This window comes from Muntiacus reevesi, chromosome 16 (assembly GCF_963930625.1).
Source record: "Muntiacus reevesi chromosome 16, mMunRee1.1, whole genome shotgun sequence".
NCBI lineage: Eukaryota > Metazoa > Chordata > Mammalia > Artiodactyla > Cervidae > Muntiacus > Muntiacus reevesi.
The window spans coordinates 24,416,988-24,443,565 of record NC_089264.1 but is presented as its reverse complement, the minus strand read 5'-3'; the positions used below and the strand labels follow the sequence as shown (position 1 = coordinate 24,443,565).

The following is a 26,578-nucleotide window of genomic DNA, read 5'->3' as shown; positions in this document are numbered from 1 at the left end:
CATTTCCTTCACAATATGAAATGAATTCAGTCTATCTTTTCATTGTCTACTCAGTTTTTGGAGCTTTTGTGTCACAAGATCATATCCATTGTGCTTTTCTCATAGCAATTTATTTATACCACAAATACAGGAATAATAATAATAATAATAATAATAATAATTGGGCTTCCCTGGTGGCTCAGATGGTAAAAATCTGCTTGCAGTGCAGGACACAGGGTTCCAACCTTGGGTCAGGAAGATCTCCTAGAGAAGGAAATGGCAACCCACTCCAGCATTCTTGCCTGAAAAATCCCATGGACAGAGGACCTGGTGGGCTACAGTCCATGGGGTCACAAAGAGTTGGACACAACTGAGTGACAAACACTTTTACTTTCACAATAATAAATATTAAGTAGCCTTATTATTTATGAACTCCTTGCTAAATGGTAATAAAGAAAAATGACTTAGAGCACAGCCTTTATATTGCTTAGACTTCAGTCTTTGTTTTGTCACATAACTATTTCATAGTGAGCAAATTAATCAGTCTCTCTGTATCTTAGTTATTTCATCTATGAAATGGAGATAATATTCCCGAACACATAGAGGCAAGATGAAGATTATATGATGATTGTGAAGTACTTAGCACACAGTGGCTGGTATAGTAAGTACTCATTTATACTCTGGTGGCTTATTTAGGAAGTTTATATAACTCTCTGACCTTCTAGCATCCATTGTATATAGTGGATAAAAATTGAAATCATCAGAAAGACAGTGGTTAATCTTTACCTTTAAACATAACAGTGGACACAAATTCTCATCCATTTTAGCTTTGTTCTATCATCCCTTCTTCCTACATCTTCATTATTCTGATGCTTTCTGAATTGGAGGTTCTCAGAGAATTATTCTCCTTTCTTTCTGCTTCTCTGCCTTCTTTATTTCTGAAAATAATCTTTGTTTTAGCCTAAAGCACTGAGCAAAACTTCTTAACTTTTCTTGGATTTTTTGTGATTTATTCTTCCAAAAAAATTCATTGAGCACTTACTTTGTACCAGATACAGGGAATACAGATATGATTTGCCCTAAACAGTAAACCAGGAGATACTCTTAATAAAGTGTGATAGTGCTATTGTGATCTCACAAGAGAAATAATGACCCCCTAGCACTCTGACTTCTTGAAATCTGAGAAAGATGTCATGAAATTAATAATTCTTTGTCCATTTTATTTCAAAAGCAAACAAAATATAAAACCTACTCAACTGTCCTGGGGGGATAGAACATGAGACAACTGGCCACAAAAAAAGCAGAAGTGAGTGTGTGAAATAATGTTTTCACAAATAAATAACTGGAGACATTTTGAAGACAGTGTCAGAAATAGAAGGAAACACCCTAAAAGCTAGGAGGTAGAAAAGAGATATTATGAAAGCTACAGAAATATGCCTAACTAGGACTCTTTTTATAGAATTGTCCAAAGATCAATCACAGAGGAAAAGACTGATAAGAGGCAACAAGGACTTTCCTAGTGGTCAGGTGGTTAAGACCCCATGCTCCCAATGCACAGGACAAGGGTTCCATCCCTGGTTAGGGAACTGAGATCCTGCATGTTGCACCATGCTCCCAACAAAAAGAAGCAAAAAAAGAGGAGGCAACAATTTTTTGATGCAATAGAATCAACATAAGTGTCTCTCTAATCGTGTCTGGGGACAGTGAGGTTCAGGAAAAAGCCTTCCATTTAAGTGCATCTTTCTCCTGGCCCTGCTGTGTGTTTCATGGGATTTTTGTTTTTGTTTTTCTTTCCAAGCTTCTGTTCAAGTGTAGAAGTCTTCCAGCTTGGGGGACAGTTCTTGGTAGCTGGGTATTTCCAACCCCAAGCTTCTGATACAACTCTGGTATCAGCTCTTTTATTTTTCCAGTTGTATTTTGTTAAGAATACATTCTGTTACTAAATTTTTTCCTTATGATTTTAGGTCACATTGATAGCTTTTATCTATGTAACAAAGTAGTTATTTTATTCTTTTGAAACTCAATTTCTCCTAGCCTTGTCTTTCTGTTCTTTAGAATGTTTGAATTCTATAATTTTTATTCTTAAATTCTTGGTTTAAAATTTCTTAATTTCTTTGCCTTATCTTTTCCCTTTCCTTAGATCCAAATTATTCTATTCTTTAAAATTTTATACATGTTTTCATTTTATTTCTTCATTTATACATGTGATCTCCATTCTTAAAAATCATCTTATAACATTACTCTTATTTTCCCACTTGACAATGTGGCAGCTGATACTCAGAGAGGGAAGGGTTTGTTAAGGTGACAGAGATAGACTGGCAGGATTATATTTAAAGTATTCACTTGAGAAAAATCTTCATGTGTTTTTTTAAAATTCTTGGACCTTCCCTCATTAAGTCAGCTGGACATTTTGAGCTCAAATCTCAGAAAGCGATATTACAAATGAAACAAGATTATGAAAGAAATTTTCCTTGTGATTTCTTTGTTTCAACAGCAAAAGCTTAAGGAGAATGTAAATGACTGAGGAAATAATTATATTTGTTTAGTGAAGAGAAAAAGACTTGAAAAGGAAGTTATGAGGTCGTAGGTGAGTTTCTCTTAAAGAGTCCTACACATGCTTCCTCGGGGTGCAGGTGGCAAGATTTCCCAGATATGCTTGTATGTTTGAAAGCAGATGGGAACTGTGCCTCAGCGTGTCATGGGCATTGTAGGCATAGGATGGTACGAAGACCCCAGGATAGAAAATGGCTCACTGTGTCCCGAGAGAGCCTTCCAAGAATTTATGAGACCCCATGTGTTGTAGAAACAGCAAAATCATGTAAACCCTGGAGTGGTGTGAAAGATACAGAGAAATCTGTATATTGAGAATAGGAATAAGGGATAACTCAGGGACAGCTTTCATGGACTAATGACAGAGATCAGTTGGGTTGATGGACATATCACTATTATTATAAATCAAATCCCACCATCCCTTTTTTTAATGTCATAAAATGAATTATATAACATCTGTTCTCTAAGAGGTTATTTTATTATAATTAAATTCAAGGTGCGCTTGTTTAATTTTTACAATCAGACTGCATTTCCATATTTTTGCTGCTCTTTTCACTGCACCGGAACAATCAGGGAGGTGAAACAGGAAAGGAATAAACTCCCAAGGATATCCTTGCACCTTTCATTATTTGAGATCTCAGAACAGCAGAACACAGCGGATCCTGAAACATAAAAGTGTAATAATAAAGCAACTGAATTCCTTGAGAAACAGTGATATCAGCAAAGCAATTATGCACTGTATTGAAAAACTTAGTTGCCTATCCCCACCCCACTCCACCTTCATCTAGTTTACCTATAAGAAATATAGGATGGGGTGAAAGCAGGATCCCAAATCAGCTGTAACAGGAAGATCCCAACTTTGAGCACCATTCCTTCTGGCTACTTAATCACAAAGACATCCAAACCCTTTGCTACAGCTTCTGATCAGCTCCCATCAATCCTAAAATCTAATACCATGTCTAATTAGGGAAGAATAAATGGGTTTCCTTAGTTCCTTTCTGTTTGTAGTGTGTCTACTACCTGCTAGATCCATCCCCCTCCTCTATTATTTGTTTCTAAAATTTTAGATGAGTTTTCTTGGCTTTTCATTCTTGATTTAAATGGGCTGACATGCTAGGTCTAAACCAACAAGGTATATAGCAGACTAAAATTTAAATTCCTATCTTAAAATAAAAAGAAATCATAAAACAAACAAACGATATAGGTAGAGAAGTGGGGAGAGAATAGGAAAGAGAGATGTTCTTAAGAACCAGAATTAGAAAGTCAAAGAATTCATCACACAAGTAATTTCTCATTTACTCCTTGTTACTTGCTCCCCACTGTCCCCAGAACTCAGGACAGTCCTGGCAAAGAGTGTACCATCACTCAATATGCATTGAGTGTATACATGAACACAGTGAGTAAACACTTCATCCCTAAAAGTATGCTAGCTGGAGCAGACTGACATTTGTCAGGAAATTATGTAGAAAGGCTTTGTGCCCTGGGTAGAGTCTGAACCTTTGCCTTGAAGGTCCTTGTAAGATTTTATGATGCCAATAACATCAACTTATTTATTCTAGATTATTTCTCTAATCAGAAAAATAATGCATAATTGACTGATGTGGAGTAGACTGCCTCCTCAAACATTTCTTTGAGATAGGCTAATACAGGTCTTTCCCAAAGGGGAACTTGCAGATAAAACCTTTTCTTATCCTTCTGACAACAGGAAATAGGATAGAGTATATGAAAGATATTGAAGGTCTTCAGGTAGTCATCTTTTTTTCACAAAACCACTTAGGAATGTTTGAGAAGTCATTTTTTCTGTGAGTTCAGGGTACAGAAATTCATCAAAGAAAACACTCACGTTTTTCCAGCATGATACACCTCGAAAGCTTTGTGGAGTTGGTCAAAAGGCAACTGATGGGTTATTAATGGATCTATATTAATTTTATTTTGTAGGTAAGCAGTCACTAGTTGGGGAAAACAGTCTTTGGTTTTATAATCTGCAAAATAAAAATAAGTAATAAGATTTGAGAAATATCAAACTAACCAAAAGAAAAATAAGTAAGTTGTGGAGATGGGTAAACTATTCTGAAAATTTGCCATTGATGAGTTCATTTGTACATCAGAAGTTGTTGGCTTTTGTTGCTAAGTGTGGCTGCTACAGACAGTTCTGTTACCTAGAACACCTTTGGAAAAAAATTGGGTCAATATTCACATGTTATTGGGTTAAAAACTAATTAAAAATAAAGTGGCAGTCTCCAGCCCACCTCCTGGGTTTACCATTATGCAACTATTTCCTCATCTCTCTATTCACACACATTGAGATTTCTTGGAAACTTTTGATCAGAGCAATGGATGGAGATGGAAATATTAATTTAGTAAATCTATTCGTCAGTACTGCTCAGAAATAAGGGCTCCTATGGGAAGACAAATATCAGTGCCAAATACTAAGTTGTACATGTAATTATTCAGAAAGCCAACAACAAACTTTGAGTCCACCAGTGCAGAACTGAACTTAGCTGAATTATTCCAAACACTGGGAAAACCCAGAAACTGTTTTGTAGGAGATAAAAAATTTTATTTAAATGTAAAAAAAAAAACAAACCTATTTAATTAAACTGGCTAAAATTGATCTGCAAAATATACCAATTCATTGGAGGAGAAGTCTTTGAAAACTTATACCATTATAGGTCTGTTTCCCCAAGGAGGAAAATTTTGAATTACATGTTTCTACAAAGTTGAAAGTGAAAGAGGAGAGTGAAAAAGTTGGCTTAAAACTTAACATTCAGAAAACTAAGACCATGGCATCTGGTCCCATCACCTCATGGGAAATAGATGGGAAGACAGTGGAAACAGTGTCAGACTTTATTTTGGGGGGCTCCAAAATCACTGCAGATGGTGACTGCAGCTGTGAAATTAAAAGACGCTTACTCCTTGGAAGGAAAGTTATGACCAACCTAGATAGCATATTAAAAAGCAGAGACATTACTTTGCCAACAAAGGTCCATCTGGTCAAGGCTATGGTTTTTCCAGTGGTCATGTATAGATGTGAGAGTTGGACTGTGAAGAAAGATGAGCACTGAAAAATTGATGCTTTTGAACTGTGGTGTTGGAGAAGACTCTTGAGAGTCCCTTGGACTGCAAGGAGATCCAACCAGTCCATCCTAAAGGAGATCAATCCTGGGTGTTCATTGGAAGGACTGATGCTGAAGCTGAAACTCCAATACTTTGTCCACCTCATGTGAAGAGTTGACTCATTGGAAAAGGCCTTGATGCTGGGAAGGATTGGCGGCAGGAGGAGAAGGGGACAACAGAGGATGAGATGGCTGGATGACATCACCAACTCGATGGGCATGACTTTGAGTAATCTCCGGGAGTTGGTGATGGACAGGGAGGCCTGGCGTGCTGTGACTCATGGGGTCACAAAGAGTTGGACACAACTGAGCGACTGAACTGAGCTGAACTGACAAAGTTGAAAGAGGTTTCGTGAAAGCAAAAGCAACTGACTTACCTCCTAAACACGAACCCTTCAGTGTCCGTCCAGTGAAAACTGTTTGACCAGAAAGGGAAAACTGTAAATTTGGTGCAGACACCCCAGTGATTATACAGACACCATGGCTCAGGTTGCAGGAGTCCCAAGCAGCAACCTGATAATGAGAATAATGACCGTAAATAGATGCCCATATGTAAGTAGCAACTATCTGCAGTGTTGGAAAGAATTGTGGATTCCTAGATTTCAGACCTTTTCCTGGGCAGATGCTACTTACTTTGAGCTCAGCTTTCAACACTGCCAGTGATGGAATCTCAGTATTTCAAACATTTTCACTATTATTATATTTCTTATTATGGTATGTAATCAGTGATCTTTGTTACTATTACAAAAAGATAATGACTCTCACTGAAGGCTCAGATGATTAGCATATTTTAGCAATAAAGTGTTTTAAAATTAAGGTGTGTACATTGTTTTTTCTTAGACAAAATGCTATTGCATACTAATAGACTACAGTATAGTATAAATGTAATTTCTATGTGTGGTGGAAAACCAGAAAATTACTTGACTCATTTTATTACAATGTTCACTTAATTGTGCTGGTCTGGAACCAAACCTACAGATCTGCTTCTACTCACTGTGACCCGAACCCACACACCATGGTTTCTGTGAGTCCGATGGCCTCAAAGGCAAAGTCAACACCGATGCCTGTCATCTCCTTGACCACCTCCTGGACGGGCTTCTTGAGATTCGAAGGGTTGAGAACATCTGTGACCCCTAATGCTTTTGCCCGAGGAAATTTTTCCTCGTTGATATCAACTCCAATGATTCTAGAAGCACCAGAGGCTTTACAGCCCATGACAATAGCTGAGCCGATTCCTCCAAGTCCAAAGACCACACAGGTAGAACCAGGAGTGACCTACAAATTCACAAGTCATGTTTGTGTTAGGAATCACATCTGGACACTTGTATAATTAAGAAAACAAACAAAAACAACCATTGAGGCTTTTGGAACTATAGACCCCAGTTGAAACATTTGGACTGTTTTGGTCTTGTTTTTATGTTTTCTTGGCAGATCACTATAACATACTAACACACAGCTGTTTTCCTCACCTGGGCCGAGTGAACAGCAGCCCCATATCCTGTAGGCACCTCACAGCTCATGATACAAATTTTATCCATGGGAGCAGCAGCATCAATTTTTACCACCGAAATCTCAGGCACAACAGTATATTCAGTGAATGTACTTGTGCGGAAACAGTGGTAGATCTTTTCTCCTTTGCAGGTAAACCTGCTTGTGCCATCCAGCATTAATCCAGAAGAGGGCAGAAGGCTGTTCAGCCGTGACACGGACGGGCACAGCAGCAACCCAGAAACATAGAGTTGTAAGGAGAGAAATGAACACCTTTAGCTCCAGGTCAGTGCTTGCACAATATAAGCGATTTAATTAAAAGTGACAAGATAAACAAAAGATGGGCAAATCTACTAACTCTTGCTTCTCACAGAAGTTTCCCTTGGGATGCAAGCAGGCACTGCATTCTCTACACTGTGGAACAGGAAGTGTGAGGACTTTATCTCCTATATATAGGGAAAAAAATCATTAGTTTAAAATATTATTGAAACACAATAGTGCGGTGATAAAAACTTCATTGAATGATTTGATAACTTGCTGTGGACAGATTATGACAAGTATAACATACCCTATGGCTATTTTGGAGGAAAAATCCTATAACCTGGTTTCAGAAATCCCATTACTATTTTGGACAAATGATGGAAATATGGGGATATTCCTTGCTGGATAGATAATTGTAGGTCTGCATTTACTCTGGAAATAAACTAATAAAACCAGGAATGACCCTTAGAGATGTCATCTACTCTAACCTTTTGGTTTTCCTTTGAGAGATTTAAGTCTGCAGAGGTCGTTACCTGCCTGAAGCTGGATAACAGCAGAGACCTTTCTATTGAGCCTACCTGCCCCATGATGGCACATAGACCCACAGCAGGTCTATGATATGTTTTCTTTAGGGGGCTGTGGTTCAAGATATTCTCAATTCAGAGAGTAAAAGGAATAGCTTTCTTCCTGCAGAGAGAGGCTGCTCCTGGAGCGCTTACTACAGAGGGTGGTTTTTTAGGTTGCACAGTTCTAGAGAGCATACTGATTATGTGTAGGTCGAATAATTAACCCTCCTGGGACCTAGGGTTACAGGCTGGGAAGGTGAGGAGAATTAATGAACACAGTCTGAGGAACCAGAGATCAAAATGCAAACATTCGTTGGATCATAGAAAAAGCAAGAGAATTCCAGAAAAACATCTACTTCTGCTTTATTGATTATGCCAAAACTTTTGACTGTGTAGATCACAACAAACTGTGGGAAATTCTTAAAGATATGGGAATACCAGATTACTTTACCTGCCTCCTGAGAAATATGTATGCAGGTCAGGAAGCAACAGTTAGAACTGGACATGGAACAATAGACTGGTTCGAAATCGGGAAAGAAGTACATCAAGGCTATATATTGTCACCCTGCTTATTTAATTTAAATGCAGAGTACATCATGTGAAATGCCAGATTGGATGAAGCACAAGCTGGAATCAAGATTGCTGGGAGAAATATCAAATAACCTCAGATATGCAGATGATACCACCCTTATGGCAGAAAGTGAAGAGGAACTAAAGACCTCTTGATGACAGAGAAAGAGAAAAGTGAAAAAAGCTGGCTTAAAGCTCAGCATTCAAAAATTCAGATCATGGCATCTGGTCCCATCATTTCATGGCAAATAGGTGGAGAAACAATGGAAGTAGTGACAGACTTTATTTTCTTAGGCTCCAAAATCACTGCAGATGGTGACTGCAGCCATGAAATTAAAAGATGCTTGCTCCTTGGAAGAAAAACTATGACCCATCTAGACAGAATATTAAAAAGCAGAGATATTACTTTGTCAACAGAGGTCCATCTAGTCAAAGCTATGGTTTTTCCAGTAGTCATGTATGGTTGTGATAGTTGGGCTATAAGGAAAGTTGAGTGCCGAAGAATTGATGGTTTTGAACTGTGGTGTTGGAGAAGACTCTTGAGAGTTCCTTGGACTGCAAGGAGATCCAACCAGTCCATCCTAAAGGAAATCAGTCCTGAATATTCATTGGAAGACTGATGCTGAAGCTGTGGCCAATACTTTTGCCACCTGATGCAAAGAACTGACTCATTGGATAAGACCCTGATGATGGGAAAGATTGAAGGCAGGAGGAGAAGGGGACAACAGAAGATGACGTGGTTGGATGGCAGAGGATGAGATGGGTGGATGGCATGAATTTGATGGGGTTGAATTTGAGCAAGCTCTGGGAGTTGGAGATGGACAGGGAAGCCTGGCATGCTGTAGTCCATGGGGTCCTAAAATATTGGGCACGACTGAGTGACTGAATTGAACTGAAATGATACACACATACTTATATGTATTTGTATAGGCTTATAGGATCTTAATTCCCCAATCAGGCATTGAACCCAGACTGTTGACATGACAGCATGGAGTCCTAACCACTGGACTGCTAAGAAATTCCTGTAGCATAGTATTGTGTGTGTGTCAATTGTATTTCAATAAAAAAGGAAACTGAATTCTTCTGCAGTTATGTCAGAATAAATTAACTTGTCAGATTATAAAATTTCCCTTTCTGCTGACAAATAATTCATTAGAAAAAAGTTTTTACTGACATATATTTGATAAACAAAATTGTGTGTAAGTTTATATTGATTTGATACATTTATATTGCAGTATGATTGCCATTTTCATATTAGCTAACACTTCTTTTTTTTTATTTCTTAGCTAACACTTCTATTGTGTCATGTAATTATAATTTCTTTTAGTTTCAGAAAACAATTAAAATCTAGGGACTTAGCAAGCTTAATGTTTATAATATAGTTTTATTGTTTGTTTGGAAATAAAACAAGCAGCCCCTGCTCCTAGGAGATTATGATCTATTTAGAAGTACACTGGTCCTATCTCAACTAGTTACTTGGCTCAGGCACTGCCACTCTGGATTGCTTGCGCTGACAGCGGAGAAACTGTGTGACCCTTGGAATCACTGGATACATTTACTACCACGATATGTGATTAGGTAAAACAATTTAGAGGCAAACCAACTTATTTCTCCTGTGAATATGCTAATGCGTTTTGGTGGTGGGCTGTTTGCGCAGAGGTTTTTGTGGCCCATTTCCTACCTGGTTGCACTGAGCTCACTCCTTCGCCAACACTCTCCACAATTCCAGCTCCTTCATGGCCTGGGATGAAGGGATACTTCACTGTGATTATTCCTTTTATAGTATGATCATCAGAACCACAGATCCCTGTAGATGTCATCTGGGTAGGAATTAAGTGGCCAAGGATAAATTAGTTTGGAATTTTTCTTTTGTCTGAGACTTATTATGAATAATTTTTTTACATGGATGACCTGATTTGATCCCTATAATAATATTCAGAGAAACACAGGGCAGGTCTAATTACCCTGGTGGCTCAGAGGTTAAAGCGTCTGCCTCCACTGCGGGAGACCCGGGTTCGATCCCTGGGTCAGGAGGTTCGATCCCTGAGTCGGGAAGATCCCCTGGAGAAGGAAATGGTAACCCACTCCAGTATTCTTGCCTGGAGAATCCCATGGATGGAGGAGCCTGGTAGGCTACAGTCCACGGGGTCACAAAGAGTCGGAAACGACTGAGCGACTTCACTCACTTAAAGATGTGGAAAGGGAAGATTCGAAGACTTAAAATGACTCACCCACTCTCATGGTGCACGTTCAGACCTGAAAATAAACTAGGTCTTTTGAAATCGACTCTGTACACCCTATGTCATCAACTAGTTTGCAATATTAGAGTCTATTCTATCCAATAAAGGATTTTTGACCACGTATCCATAGCACCACCATTGAGAAACCAAAAATTTTAGTCCAGTATTGTGGAATGTTTTCCCAATCCTCTGGGAAAATTGATTTTAAACTAGCATATTGGAAACATTAAGTTAGTAATGTAAAATGAGTTTAACTGCTGCAAGATTTAATTGGCATTGAGAAGTTTTAAAACTTCTCAGTTAATGGCCTAAGTTTTCTTGTCTGTGGATAGACTCAATCCACTCATATTGATCATAGAAACATTTCCTGTAGCATAGCCACTGTATTGCTGCTCTGCCTGGAATTCAGCCAGAAAGCATACAGGCAGGGATATTGGCTAGCTGTTTCACTATCAGTAGTGGGAGTGCTGGAACACTGGGAACAACTTTGATACATGAAATAAGATTTCCTTACACTTGCCTTCACAAGTACAAGTTCAAAGATTTAAATTTACCTTAATACGAACTTCCCCAGCCTTTGGTGGCTCAACCTCCACGTTCTCAAGTGAAAGAGAATTCTTTTTCCAGGCAATGGCTGCCAGGCATGTGATTGTCTGCTGACACAAGGACAATAAGATGACATCATTTAGCGATAACATCTAACTTCTGATTATACAAATGACACTAACTTGCTGTAATTTGTAGCAGTAAGAAATTCACACACAAAAAAGAAAAAAGATCATTGCAATTTCAGACATAAGCTAGTAAAAATTTTGGCGTATTTCTTTTGAGTCTCTTAAAATAATTTTTATACAGTAGAGATCATGTCATATGAGCAGTTTCACATTTTAGGCTTCATTTTTTTGCCAGTGAAAACCACTATATATTGAACATTTACTGTTTCCTTGTTCTAAAATGTCTTCTCATGATTTCAAAATGCTTTATAATTTTAAATAGCAGTTTTATATTTCATCATTTGAATATATCCAAATATTCTTAATCAGCAACTAGCTTAATCAAAACAATCATTTCCTTTGTTTTGACCATTATAATGTATATTGTTTATAATTTTGACTTGCCTGGTTTCCTTAAGTAAGAATTACTAGGGGAAGGATAGAGACATGGTTAGAGTGAAACTGATTTCTAAATAACTCTACAGAAAGTTTGAATGATTTGGCACAACTCCTTGAACTGTAAAGCAATATCTATGTCATCATTTTTCCTACTCTCATTAGCATTGACTGTAGTCATTAAAAACAAAGTGACTGTCAGAAAAAGCTAGCTATTTCTTTTTATTAGTATTTTTCAATATTAAGAATGTTGAAATTTTTTATGTTTATGTTAGTCATACATATTTTTGTGTGTGTGTGGAATGTTTGGTTCCTATATTTTGCATAAGTATCCACTTGCATCTTGGTATTTTTTTTACTAATCATTTGATCTGTTTACACATAAAAGGAGTGACTGGCAGTCTGCTAACTTGTCATATATGATTTTTCCTTCTTGATTTTTGACCTTTATTTTTTATGAAGCTGTATGTTCATATATACATGCATAACATACATGTTAAAATTTTGATTCATAAAAATATGTTTTCCTTTATTATTTAGTCCATTTCTGAATTCTCTCCATTCTTGTTGTCATTCAGTCACTCAGTCGTGTTGGGTTCTTTGCGACCCTGTGAACAGCAGGACGCCAGGCTTCCCTGTCCTTCACTTTCTCTCCATATAGAGACCAAATAAACATTTGTCACCCTCTTTCTAGATTTTTGTAGTTTGATTTTTAAATATTTAACTCTTAAATCTACCTCACATTATTTTGTGTAATATAAATTTATAGAATCTAAATGAATTGTCTCAGCATGAACTCCTGATGAATTTTTCTTTCATTTACACTTAAATTAGCACCTTTACTGTATAAGTTCTTCAATTTACAAGTTTCTTTTTGGAAACATAAATGTATCTTACTGTCTATTCTTGCACTGACACCTCAGTGAATAACTTTTTGATATTTTTTATATCTGGTGGTATTAGAGTCCTTCATAATTTTATTGGTGTTTCATTTGCAAGTTTACTGCACTAGTAACTGTAAGACATTATGAGCTGAGTAAATTATGTCTTCAAGAAACTTAGAAATCAATCGAGGAGATAATACATGTTTTGTAACACAAAGAGAAGGGGAAATGCCACAAAAGAAGTTCAAATAAAAGCAAGTAAAATTATATACTTTATGGAAAACTTCTATTTCAGAAGTGATACACACTCAAGGCAAAAACTTGGAAAACTCAGATAAGTGTAAAGGAGGGAAAACTTCAAGCCCAGTACCCAACTATCAGCATTTTTAAGATTTTATAAGCAGATTACCTGAAGCATTTTTTAAAAAAATTTTTATTAGAGAATAACTGCTTTACGACATCGTGCTGGCTTCTGTCAAACATCAACATGAGTCAGCCACAAGTATACATATGTCCCTCCCTGTTGAACGTCCCTCTCATCTCCCACCCCATCTCATACCAGTCAGGATGGCCATAATAAGAAATCTGCAAACAATAAATGCTGTTGAGGATGTGGAGAAAATGAAGCATTGTTTTTAAGAGTATGACACTGGAAGGAACATAATGTCTAACACTAGGAAACTGATTAAATAAATAAAAGCAGCATAATTATCTCCTTGGAATGAATTTCTTTGTTAAATGATAGGCACATTTTTAAGGCATTTAGTACAACATTATCAAACTATCACCCACTAAGTTTCTATCAATTTATTTTCCTAACAGTAGTGCATGAGTTTCCATAGATGGGAAAACATTGAGTATTATCCACAAAAATCTTTGACAACCTGTTTGGAGAAAATGTCTTAATTTTGTTTCAAAGTGTACTTTTTGGATAACTAATAAAGATGATATAGACCTATTTGAAAAGTAGCACTTACCTTTCCCAAGGTGTCCATGATGAGTTTTCTATTTTCCTTGGTATCTTATAATGTGCCAAAGAATATCAGCTCTTTGACTCTGCTCCTGGGGAAACTGGACTATTTATGAGCTGAGAATAATAAAAAATAATGACATAATGACACAACAACATGGGGAAACCAGAGAGGTAAGTGGTTGTTTGGCAAATATGTGAAAATGTAGGACAGCAAGGAATATGAGAATGATTCAGGAGGGCGTCAACAAGGCTGCTCTGCTGGGGAGAAGCAGTTTGAAGAGAAGCTTTAGGTGAAAAGGCAATGAAGTGATTATAAAAAAGTGAATAAACTAAGAAAACGATCAGCTCATAATTAGTTAATAAGAATTTCTGGAGTATCAATTAATACCAGGTATTGCTAGACACAGGTGATACCAGGATAACACTGGGTCTCCAAGAGTCAAAGAGATGGAAAAGCACAAGTAATAATACAATATATGTTTAAAAGTTGAGAGATAAGTGATGACAAGACATGACAAAGACAAATAGATGACAAAAAAAAGATGACAAAGACAATGTGAGGTCATCACGAATGATGAGAGATGAGATTCAGATGAGACTTGCCGTCCTTGTTACCATCATGGTGAGTATCCCTGCCTGTCACTTGGGAGACTGAGGTTTCCTGGTGGAAAGGAAACAGACTTTTTTGGGCTTCCCTGATGGCTCAGATGGTAAAGAGTCCACATGCAATGCAGGAGACCTGGGTTCGATACTTGGGTTGGGAAGACCCCCTGGAGGGGGGCATGGTAACACACTCCAGTATTCTTGCCTAGAGAATTCAATAACAGAGGAACCTGGTGGGATCCCATAGAGTTGGACATGGCTAAGCCTCAAATACTTCTTCATTTTAGCTGCATTTTGAAGAAGAAATTTATGTAAAATAAAAGAGTAGGGAGCATATTCCAAATAGGGGGTAGAGCTCAATCAAGGTAAAATGAAACTGTTTAATGTGGGCTTGGAGTGATGCTTATGATGATGGCAAAGCTGCTGCTCCTGTTAATAAGGATGATATTTGGCTTGATATTTGGCTTCTGCTAGATCTAATAGACAGAGTGCCTGATGAACTATGGACGGAGGTTCGTGACACTGTACAGGAGACAGGGATCAAGACCATCCCCATGAAAAGAAATGCAATAAGGCAAAATGGTTGTTTGAGGAGGCCTTACAAATAGCTGTGAAAAGAAAAGAAGCGAAAAGCAAGGGAGAAAAGGAAAGATATTCCCATTTGAATGCAGAGTTCCAAAGAATAGCAAGGAGAGATAAGAAAGTCTTCCTTAGCGATCAATGCAAAGAAATAGAGGAAAACAACAGAATGGGAAAGATTAGAGATCTCCTCATGAAAAATAGAGATGCCAAGGGAATATTTCATGCAAAGATGGGCTCGAAAAAGGACAGAAATGGTATGGACCTAACAGAAGCAGAAGATATTAAGAAGAGGTGGCAAGAATACACAGAACTGTACAAAAAAGAACTTAACGACCCAGATAATCACGATGGTGTGATCACTCACCTAGAGCCAGACATCTTGGAATGTGAAGTCAAGCGTGCTTTAGAAAGCATCACTAAGAACAAAGCTAGTGGAGGTGATGGAATTCCAGTTGAGCTATTTCAAATCCTGAAAGATGATGCTGTGAAAGTGCTGCACTCAATATGCCAGCAAATTTGGAAAACTCAGCAGTGGCCACAGGACTAGAAAAGGTCAGTTTTCATTCCAATCCCAAAGAAAGGAAATGCCAAAGAATGCTCAAACTACCACACAATTGCACTTGTCTCACACACTAGTAAAGTAATGCTCAAAATTCTCCAAGCCAGGCTTCAGCAATACGTGAACTGAGAACTTCCAGATGTTCAAGTTGGTTTTAGAAAAGGCAGAGGAACCAGAGATCAAATTGCCAACATCCACTGGATCATCAAAAAAGCAAGAGAGTTCCAGAAAAACATCTATTTCTGCTTTATTGACTATGCCAAAACCTTGACTGTGTGGATCACAATATCTGTGGAAAATTCTTCAAGAGGTGGGAATACCAGACCACGTGACCTGCCTCTTGAGAAACCTGTATTCAGGTCAGGAAGCAACAGTTAGAACTGGACATGGAGCAACAGACTGGTTACAAATAGGAAAATAAGTACACCAAGGCTGTGTATTGTCACCCTGCTTATTTAACTTATATGCAGAGTACATCATGAGAAACGCTGGGCTGGAGGAAGCACAAGCTGGAATCAGGATTGCCGGGAGGAATATCAATAACCTCAGATATGCAGATGACACCACCCTTATGGAAGAAAGTGAAGAGGAACTAAGAAGCCTCTTGATGAAAGTGAAAGAGGAAAGTGAAAAAGTTGACTTAAAGCTTAACATTCAGAAAACTCAGATCATGTCATCTGGTCCCATCACTTCATGGCAAATAGATGGGGAATCAGTGGAAACAGTAGCTGACTTTATTTTTCTGGGGTCCAAAATCACTGCAGATGGTGAATGCAGCCATGAAATTAAAAGACATTTACTCCTTGGAAGGAAAGTTATGACCAACCTAGATAGCATATTAAAAAGCAGAGACATTACTTTGCCAACAAAGGTCTGTCTGGTCAAGGCTATGGTTTTTCCAGTGGTCGTGTATCGATGTGAGAGTTGGACTGTGAAGAAAGATGAGCGCTGAAGAATTGATGCTTTTGAACTGTAGTGTTGGAGAAGACTCTTGAGAGTCCCTTGAACTGCAAAGAGATTCAACCAGTCCATCCTAAAGGAGATCAGTCCTGGGTGTTCATTGGAAGGACTGATGCTGAAGCTGAAACTCCAATACTTTGTCCACCTCATGCAAAGAGTTGACTCATTGGAAAAGACCCTGATACTTGGAGCGATTGGGGGCAGGAGAAGAAGGGGATGACAGAGGATGAGATGGCTGAATGGCATCACCGACTCAGTGGGCATGAGTTTGAGTAAACTCCGAGAGTTGGTGATGAACAGGGAGGCCTGGCGTGCTGCCATTCATGGGGTCGCAAAGAGTCGGACATGACTGAGTGACAGAACTGAACTGAAATGAACTGAGAGATAGATACTAAGGCAAATATTAGATATGAAAGCACCAAGGGCACTATTTATTAACTTGCAGAATAAGAATGTGAGTTCTTGGCTGATCACTCTGGCGGCCCTGATTCACATCCCTTAGACATGATTTATTCACTGTCCTTCAAAGCTTCCCTCGAGGAAGTTAGTAAAACAGCTTCTTTGATGAAAACCTTTATAGTTCGCAGGTGCCATGAGATGTGAGTAATTTAGGTATCAGTAGGTGTGAAAGAATAGTTTGAAACTAATTCAATAATTGCATGTCTGTAGACTTGGAGAGTTTCTAGCTAAAGAACTATCTTAACCCCCTAATTACTTGTCCATAACTTTTATTTTCTTTCATAAAACTTTCATAACTGCCCTTTAATTTTCTCAGGGTCTTGCCCTAACAATGCTTCTCTCTTGTCATAAAACCTAGGAACCTGCATTCTCCTAGGAATTATTGAAGCTCTTATCTCAATACTTGGGTGAGAAACTGGGCTAGGGCAGAGAGGGCTGGCTTATAAGCTCAGGAGAATGCTCTTGGGAGACATTCCAGGTGACCATGCTTTATTTAAGTAGCTATCACCCATATAGGCAAGAAGGTATGAGAGTGGAGGTGTCTGAACAGGATTGAAGGGACTTAGTCTTGTTTATTTCTCTCTTTTTAAATAATACCCTGATCTCTAAGCTTTCTGCACCCATGCATCTATTCTTAATATGTATACATTATTCCTATTCAGCAATGCTTGGGCTGACAGACATGAAATGAAGTCTGGCATGAACAAGCAGAAGGTCCAGTTTGGGCTTGTCTTTCAAATAGGATCTTGCTAAAGACCAGAACAATAGTCACTTGTTTCCTACCCCGTTGCCTAAATCTAGACCTTTATTGGGTGTATATTCTGAGCCCTAAGCAATCAGCCAAAGAAGGTCAAGGGTGGGACTGCAACTGGGAGCAGAAACTCGAATCAATTCATCTTCAGTAGGATTTTCCCTCTCTGTTACATGAGGCAGTAAAGTGCAGTGGTTAGAAGCATGGATACTAACACTAACAGACTTGCATTCCAATCTTATTTCCATGTCTTACATGCTTTATGTAAGTAAGAAATCCAACTTCTCTGTCCTTCAGTTTCTCCATAAATAAAATGAAAATGATCATAATAGCTCCTACTTCATAGATTTCCCTTAAACATTAAGAGCGTCAACATGCAAGAAATGTTTAGAACTGTGGTGGACTCACAGCACTGCCTTTCTGTAAGTGTTATCCATTATTTTGCATTCCAGTCCCCTATAATGAAAAGGACATCTTTTTTGGGTGTTAGTTCTAAAAGGTCTTGTAGGTCTTCATAGAACCATTCAACTTCAGCTTCTTCAGTGTTACTGGTTGGGGCATAGGCTTGAATCAGTGTGAGATTGAATAGTTTGCCTTGAAAATGAACAGAGATCATTCCGTTGTTTTTGAGATTGCATCCAAGTACTGCATTTCGAACTCTTGTTGACCATGATGGCTACTCCATTTCTTCTAAGGGATTCCTGCCCACAGTAGTAGATATAATGGTCATCTGAGTTAAATTCACCCATTCCAGTCCATTTTAGTTCGCTGATTCCTAGAATGTCGACATTCACTCTTGCCATCTCCTGTTTGACCACTTCCAATTTGCCTTGATTCATGGACCTAACATTCCATATTCCTTTGCAATATTGCTCTTTACAGCATCGGACCTTGCTTCTATCACCAGTCACATCCACAACTGGGTGTTGTTTTTGCTTTGTCTCTATTCCTTCATTCTTTCTGGAGTTTTTTCTCTGCTGATCTCCAGTAGCATATTGGGCACCTACTGACCTGGGGAGTTCATCTTTCAGTGTCCTATCTTTTTGCCTTTTCATACTGTTGATGGGGTTCTCCAGGCAAGAATACTGTAGTGGTTTGCCATTCCCTTCTCCAGGGGACCACATTCTGTCAGATCTCTCCAGCATGACCCTTCCATCTTGTGTGGCTCCACATGGCATGGCTCATGGTTTCATTGAGGTAGACAAGGTTATGGTCCTTTGATCAGATTGGCTAGCTTTCTGTGATTGTGATTTCAGTATGTCTGCTCTCTGATGACCTCTCTTAGTGTCTACAGTCTTACTTGGGTTTCTTCTACCTTGGACGTGAGGTGTCACTTCAGGGTTGCTCCAGCAAAGCGCAGCCACCGTTCCTTACCTTGGACATCGGGTATGTCCTCACAGTCACTGCTTATGACCTTGGATGTGGGGTATCTCCTCTCGGATACTCCTTGCACTGTGCATCTGCTGTTCCTGCAATCAGCGGAAAGAAATAGAGGAAAACAATAGAATGGGAAAAACTAGAGATCTCTTCAGGAAAATTAGAGATACCAAGGCAACTTTTCATGCCAAGATGGGCTCAATAAAGGACAGAAATGGTATAGACTTAACAGCAGCAGAAGATTAAGAAGTGGCAAGAATACACAGAAGAACTGTACAAAAAAAGATCTTCATGACCTAGATAATCATGATGGTGTGATCACTCACCTAGAGCCAGACATCTGGGAATGTGAAGTCAAGTGGGCTTTAGGAACCATCACTATGAACAAAGCTAGTGGAGGTGATGGAATTCCAGTTGAGCTATTTCAAATCCTGAAAGATGCTGCTGTGACAGTGCTGCACTCAATATGCCAGCAAATTTGGAAAACTCAGCAGTGGCCACAGGACTGGAAAAGGTCAGTTTTCATTCCAATCCCAAAGAAAGACAATCCCAAAGAATGCTCAAACTACCGCACAATTGCACTCATCTCACACGCTAGTAAAGTAATGCTCAAAATTCTCCAAGCCAGGCTTCAGCAATACATGAACTGTGAACTTCCAGATGTTCAAGCTGGTTTTAGAAAAGGCAGAGAAACCAGAGATCAAATTGGCAGCATCCTCTGGATCATTGAAAAAGCAAGAGAGTTCCAGAAAAACATCTATTTCTGCTTTATTGACTATGCCAAAACCTTTGACAGTGTGGATCACAACAGACTGTGGAAAATTCTTCAAGAGATGGGAATACCAGACCACGTGACCTGTCTCTTGAGAAACCTGTATTCAGGTCAGGAAACAACACTTTGAACTGGACAAGGAACAACAGACTTGTTCCAAATAGGAAAATAAGTATGTCAAGGCAGTATATTGTCACCCTGCTTATTTAACTTCTATGCAGAGTACCTCATGAGAAACACTGGGCTGGAAGAAGCACAGGCTGGAATCAAGATTGCCAGGAGAAATATCAATAACCTCAGATATGCAGGTGACACCACCCTTATGGCAGAAAGTGAAGAAGAACTAAAGAGCCTGTTGATGAAAGTGAAAGATGAGAGTGAAAAAGTTGGCTTAAAGCTCAACATTCAGAAAACTCAGATCATGGCATCTGGTCCCATCACTTCATGGCAAATAGATGGGGAAACAGTGGAAACAGTGACTGATTTTATTTTTTTGGGCTCCAAAGTCACTGCCGATGGTGATTGCAGCCATGAAATGAAAAGATGCTTACTCCTTGGAAGAAAAGTTATGGCCAACCCAGACAATTTATTAAAAAGCAGAGACATTACTTTTTCAACCAAGGTCCGTCTAGTTGAGGCTATGGTTTTTCCAGTAGTCATGTATGGATGTGAGGTTTGGACTATAAAGAAAGCTGAGTGCCGAAGAATTGATGCTTTTGAACTGTGGTGTTTTGAACTGTGTGTAGAAGACTCTTGAGAGTCCCTTGAACTGCAAGGAGATCCAACCAGTCCATCCTAAAGGAGATTAGTCCTGGGTGTTCGTTGGAAGGACTGATGTTGAAGGTGAAACTCCAATACTTTTGCCACCTGATGCGAAGAGCTGACTCATTTGAAAAGACCCTGCCTGATGCTGGGAAAGATTGAAGGCGGGAGGAGAAGGGGACGACAGAGGATGAGATGGTTGAATGGCATCACCGACTCAGTGGATACGAGTTTTGGTGAACTCTGGGAGTTGGTGATGGACAGGGAGGCCTGATGTGCTGCGGTTCATGGAGTCACAAAGAGTCGGACATGACTGAGTGACTGAACTGAACTGAACGTATAACTTTAAGAGAATTGAGAGGATTTGGGGGAATCACAAGCTACAGTTTCATTTGGATTCTGGGTTATGGGAAACTTCCCTGGCCTTTAAACTTATAGCTGAGACTCAGCAGGCCCAAACTGACAAACTGGTTTGGTCTCCATATACTCACAAGGTTTTTAAGGTTCTTGAGACTGCTCTCCTGCAAGCTGCAGCTTTGAGCTTGCCCTCAGGGTCAGAATTTAATTTGTTTGTCACTGAAAGAAAAAGTGTGGCCTTGGGAGATTTGACACAACCCAGAGGGCCTCACCAGCAATGTATTGCTTATCTAAGCAGAGAATTAGATATAATTTCACGTGGGTGGCCCCATTGTCTAACAGTAATTGGGGAAACAGTTTTATTAACACCTGAAGCTTTCAAAATAATTAATGGATGAAATCTTACTGTATTGATTTCTTTTGATGTTAGTGGAATCTTAAATTCTAAGGTTAATATTTGGATGACACACAGTAGGCTTCTTCAATATCAGTCATTGTTGTTAGAAGGACCAGAAATTAAGCTTAAAGTTTGTGGAAATTTTAATCCTGCCACTTTCCTTCCTGAGAAGGAAAATGAAACACCTGATCACGATTGTTCCCAATTCCTAACTTTAAACTATGTGGCTCAGGAAGATCTAATGGGTACCCCATTAGACAATCCTGACATGGAAATATTTACAGATGGCAGTTCTTTTGTTCAGCGTGGAAAGTGTAAAGCAGGTTATGCCATGTTGACTGCTGAACAGGTTTTAGAAGCAAAATCTCTCTCCCAGGGAACCAGTGCTCAGTTAGCAGAGCTTGTGGCTCTGATCCGAGCTCTGGGGTTCAGCAAAGGGCAATGGGTAAATATCTACACTGATTCTAAGTATGCTTATTTGACTTTACATGCTTACGCTGCAATATGGAAAGAAAGACAGTTTAAAACAGCAACAGGAGAACCTATTAAGCATTTCAGAGAGATTGAGAGACTTTTAATTGCTATATGTTGTCATAAAGAAGCATCTGTTATGCATTGCATAGGGCACAGCAGGGATGGGAGTAAAGTAGCCAAAGATAATAAATTGGTTGACTGTCAAGCCAGAAAAGTGGCACTTTACGAAACCCCTTCACTGCGGATGCCTTTGATCTGGACAGGTCCCGTGGAACACGAAAAACCACAATACACTGAGGAAGAATTAGAGATATGAGAAGAAATGAGCAAAGATTATTGATAAATGATGGTTACAGTCTGAGGATGGACGATTAATAATTCCTGAAAATGCTCAATGGAAAATTCTTAAGGGTTTACACCAGAGTTTAAATTTAGGTGTAGAGGGTACTTACCAGTGGGCTTCTCATTTGTTTGAAGGTAAAAATGTAATGAAAACTTTAAAGAATATTATAAAAAGGTGTGAGGTTTGTCAGAAAAATAACCCAAAGGCTGAAAAACTAGCAAAATCTGGATTACAACGAAGTGGAAAGTATCCTGGAGAGGACTGGAAAATTGATTTTACTTATATGCCAAAAGCTAACGGATATTCTTGCTTACAAGTTTGGGTGGATCCTTTTACTGGATGGATTGAGGCTTTTCCCTGCAGTAGGGACTAGGCTAAAGAGGTTATAAAGATTTTAATCCATGAAATTATCCCTAGGTTTCAGGCTGCCACAGAATCTTCAAAGTGAAAATGGCTCTGGGGATATATCTAAAGCTCTAGGAATAGAATATCACTTACACTGTTCCTGGAGACCTCAATCCTCAGTTCAGTTCAGTTCAGTTGCTCAGTCGTGTTTGACTCTTTGCGACCCCATGAACCTCAGCACACCAGGCCTCCCTGTCCATCACCAACTTCCGGAGTCCACCCAAACCCATGTCCATCGAGTCAGTGATGCCATTCAACCATTCTCATTCTCTGTCGTCCCCTTCTCCTCCTGCCCTCAATCTTTCCCAGCATCAGGGTCTTTTCAGATGAATCAGCTTTTCACATCAGGTGGCCAAAGTATTGGAGTTTCAGCTTCAATATCAGTCCTTCCAATGAACACCCAGGACTGATCTCCTTTAGGATGGACTGGTTGGATCTCCTTGCACTCCAAGGGACTCTCAAGAATTTTCTCCAACACCACAGTTCAAAAGCATCAATTCTTTGGTGCTGAGCTTTATTTATAGTCCAACTCTCACATCCATACATAACTACTGAAAAAACCATAGTCTTGACTAGACGGACCTTTCTTGGTGCGGTAATGTCTCTGCTTTTTAATATGCTATCTAGGTTGGTCATAACTTTCCTCCTAAGGAGAAAGCATCTTTTAATTTCATGGCTGCAAGGAAATGGCAACCCACTCCAGTGTTCTTGCCTGGAGAATCCCAGGGACAGGGGAGCCTGGTGGGCTGCCGTCTACGGGGTCACACAGAGTCAGACATGACTGAAGTGACTTAGCAGTAGCAGCAGTGATTTTGGAGCCCAGAGAAATAAAGTCAGCCACTGTTTCCACTGTTTCCCCATCTATTTGCCATAAAGTGATGGGACCGGATGCCATGATCTTAGTTTTCTGAATTTTGAGCTTTTCCAATCCTCAGGAAAAGTTGAAAAAGCTAGTGACCTTATCAAAAGACATCTGCGCAAATTAATTCAAGAGATGCAGGACAATTGGATTAGTGTTCTACCCATAGCTTTAATGAGGGCTCGGACTGCCCCCCAAAAGAGGGACTGTCCCCTTTTGAATGTATTTATGGAAGGCCTTTCTTACGCACAGACATTATTATAGACCCTGAAGCCTTGGAAATAGCTAATTATGTAACTCAGTCCTCAGCTTTTCAACAGCTGTCAACGGAACTCTGGGAGATGACTCCTGACCCAACCTCTGAGTCAAGCAAGCCTCTATTTGAGCCAGAAAACTAGGTCCTGGTAAAAGCACTGGGTTCTTGGGGCCAATCTCTTGAGCCCGTCTGGTAAGGCCCTTACCACAATATTCTTCCTTCTTCCACAGCAATCAAAGTGCCAGGAATTGATTCGTGGGTACATCACACTCAAGGTAAGAGGTGGCACCCTGACCAGAACTAAGTGATTTCATTTTATGTCTTTACTTTCTATGCTCTGACTTTGTACTTTTCAGATGGGCCTGATAATCTATGTGAGCCTACGTTTGCTGATTCCAAAAATCCTGAGTCTGCCGTTTGATCCTCAAGACAATGCCTTCCTGTCCTGGGCTCACTCCTACGCTGCATTCCACAATTGGTCTAACTGTTGGGTCTGCGGAGCGCTCCCTTCTTCATCAGTAGAAGGCTTCCCATGATGGGCAGCTCCACTTCAAGAAAAAGACTTTCTCTAAGCCTGCGAATACCTTCAACAACAATCATATGTGATGCCTCTTCTTAATCTGATGACATCTAACAATCTTCAAATGGGCTGGTGCAACACTTTGTACCTTAACTATGGACATAATGTGATTTTTAACTTTGCTTATTGTTCTATTTTTGCTGTTTGCTCCCTACATCTGTAGCTATGTAACAGGATTTGTTTCTAGTCACATGAAGACTTTTAAGTTACAAACTCCTGCGACTGCCACAGCTTCCTCCATCTACTACCTGGGGTCCCTGGATCAGAAACCCTGAATATGAGGGTTAGGAGGATATGTTGCCTCACCAATTTAAGGACAACGTCCCTTATCAGCTCCGAAGCAGTTACGGAATGAAAACGACGCCCCTTTCCTTTCTTTTCTCCTAAAAGAAAAGGGGGGAATGAGAGGGTAACAGGCAGGAAGGCCAGGGGTGTCCAAACGTAGGAAATAGGCTGCAAGTGGCTGCAAGTGTCAGACATATTTTATCTCTCTCTTAAGCAGCAGGAGGAAACAAACTAATGATATATTTTTATTCCTCTTCTCTATACAAATTTAAAAAGAGGTTTCTCTTAAAATACTGTGTTGCCATGGCACCAGGCGCCACCTGAACTTAACAATTCTCAAACCTTGAGCTAACCGATGAAGTTTTCTTATGGAAATGGTTGTCTTAAGCTATGGTAATGTACTGTGCCTTTACCCCAGACTCTGTCTTCAAGTCGATTCTGCCTAATGGCTCAGAACCAATTTGACAAACCAGTATGTTATATTCAGACATTGTTCCCCTAATCTACATAAATGAAACTATTTGTATGGTAATCTGCATTTCTACAAGATTCAACTCAATCGTTTTATGGCCTGGGATGACTCATCTGGTGCCAAGATTATCCCAAAATACATCTTGTGGGTGAGGGGCCTGGTGCCATTCTCTGAGTTTTAAAACATTCCTTTCTTTCATTAACAGACTGCTAGTAACTATATAACCTCTAGCTAAAGACTGGCATGCAGGTATTCTTTCTGCCCCCTTCTGATGTCTAGGTCAGAAGCTTTCTCTATCTCTTTTATACTTTAATAAAACTTTATTACACAAAGCTCTGAGCGATCAATCTTCGTCTCTGGCCCTGGATTGAATTTTTCTCCTCCAGTGGCCATAAATCCCAGCGTCTTTTGTGATTCAGCAACAACCTTTCACTAACAAGGATTTTTGTTTGTATAATTCATTTGGAACTTAGCACATACACCCTTTTTTGTTGTCTGTTTTATGGGTGGAGACTACTCTCTGGATTAGATTTGAGTAAAAAAAATTCACAAATCAAAACTATAGAGTAAAACTTTTCTATTTCTCCTTCCCCTTTTCTTCCTCCTCTTCCTCTTCTCTATAGGAGAACTGGGTTTGAATCTTTATCCAGGGCAGTTTAATGATGGTTATTTTTAGGGGTTAAATTTGCTTAGATATTTTTAATCTTGAACATAAGTATTGAGTGAAGTTGATTTCTATTCAATTCCATCATTATCAGTCTTTTTTTTCATATCAATCTCTATTTCATCTTGTAGAGCTGCTATCTGTCAAAACATTTCTGTAGAGAGACTGGCGTTTGTTCCAGCACTCTCCTCTTCACAGCACAGCAGTCAGACACCAATCAGTCAGCAAAGATGCTCACTTTCCCCAGTATTTCTTTCATTTTAAAAAATATTAATTAATTAATTAGGCTGCATCGGGTCTTAGTTGTGGCACCGGGGATCTTCACTGTGTTATGTGAGATCTTTTGTTGCAGCATGCACTCTCTAGTTTTGGTACCAGGGCTTTGTAGTTGCTCTGGAACTTGTAGGGTCTTAGACCAGAGATTGAACCCATGTCCTCTGCATTGCAAGTTGTGTTCTTAACCATTGAACCACCAGGGAGGTCCCACCATCCCTGGCATTTCTCCTCCACTCAATACCAATCAACATTGACTGAGCACCTCCTCATTCCAGGCACTCAGGTGGGTTCAGTAGAGTGACAATGATGGATAACAGTTGACCTCTACCTATGCCAGGAGTCAGTATGGGGCAGTGGTTGTAACACGGATATAGACTTGGGGAGATCCTATCCTTACTATCTATGTGAACTTGGAAGTACTAACTATCTTTGTCCATTTTTAATCTACAAAAAGAGGTGTGAACAAATGAGGTAATCCTTTTAAAGCACTTATCAGGGAGGCTGACAGATAGGACAACCCTCAATAAACATTAGCTATAGTGATTATCCATAAAAATAAGCTTATAATCTATGGGAGGGAAGACAGACAGATAATCAAGTCTTGTCTGTATCAGGCTGTCTGGGAAGTGCTGTATCATGGGTATAAACT

At 39.3% G+C, this 26,578-nt stretch overlaps 2 protein-coding genes across 2 annotated transcripts in view; one reads left to right on the top strand and one right to left on the bottom strand.

The window, feature by feature from the left end:
• Positions 1–25,312, top strand: part of LOC136147908 (alcohol dehydrogenase 1-like) — a 195,885-nt gene extending 170,573 nt beyond the window's left edge. Inside the window, exons 2-3 of the mRNA XM_065907251.1 lie at positions 23,883–23,927; positions 24,009–25,312. Coding sequence (XP_065763323.1) covers positions 23,883–23,927; positions 24,009–24,073 — 110 coding nt within the window. The 3' untranslated portion in view covers positions 24,074–25,312. The remainder of the gene's footprint in view (positions 1–23,882; positions 23,928–24,008) is intronic.
• LOC136147906 (alcohol dehydrogenase 1-like) lies at positions 2,737–13,758 on the bottom strand. The gene is made up of 9 exons (XM_065907249.1): positions 13,741–13,758; positions 11,325–11,423; positions 10,212–10,350; positions 7,492–7,579; positions 7,115–7,334; positions 6,660–6,920; positions 6,023–6,158; positions 4,373–4,511; positions 2,737–3,191 (listed from the first exon to the last, which is right to left on the bottom strand). Exons 1-9 carry the CDS (start codon positions 13,756–13,758, stop codon positions 3,167–3,169), a joined length of 1,125 nt encoding a protein of 374 aa, XP_065763321.1. The 3' UTR covers positions 2,737–3,166.
• Positions 25,313–26,578: the final 1,266 nt, after the last annotated feature.

What these genes read in the sequence shown, in the direction of transcription:
- LOC136147906 (XM_065907249.1), bottom strand. An exon ending in CTGCTGTTCACTCGGCCCAG is followed by an intron (nt 6,921 to 7,114) that starts GTGAGGAAAACA and finishes GTGAATTTGTAG; the next exon opens with GTCACTCCTGGTTCTACCTG. An exon ending in GTGTATCATGCTGGAAAAAC is followed by an intron (nt 3,192 to 4,372) that starts GTGAGTGTTTTC and finishes TTTATGTTTCAG; the next exon opens with GATCCGCTGTGTTCTGCTGT.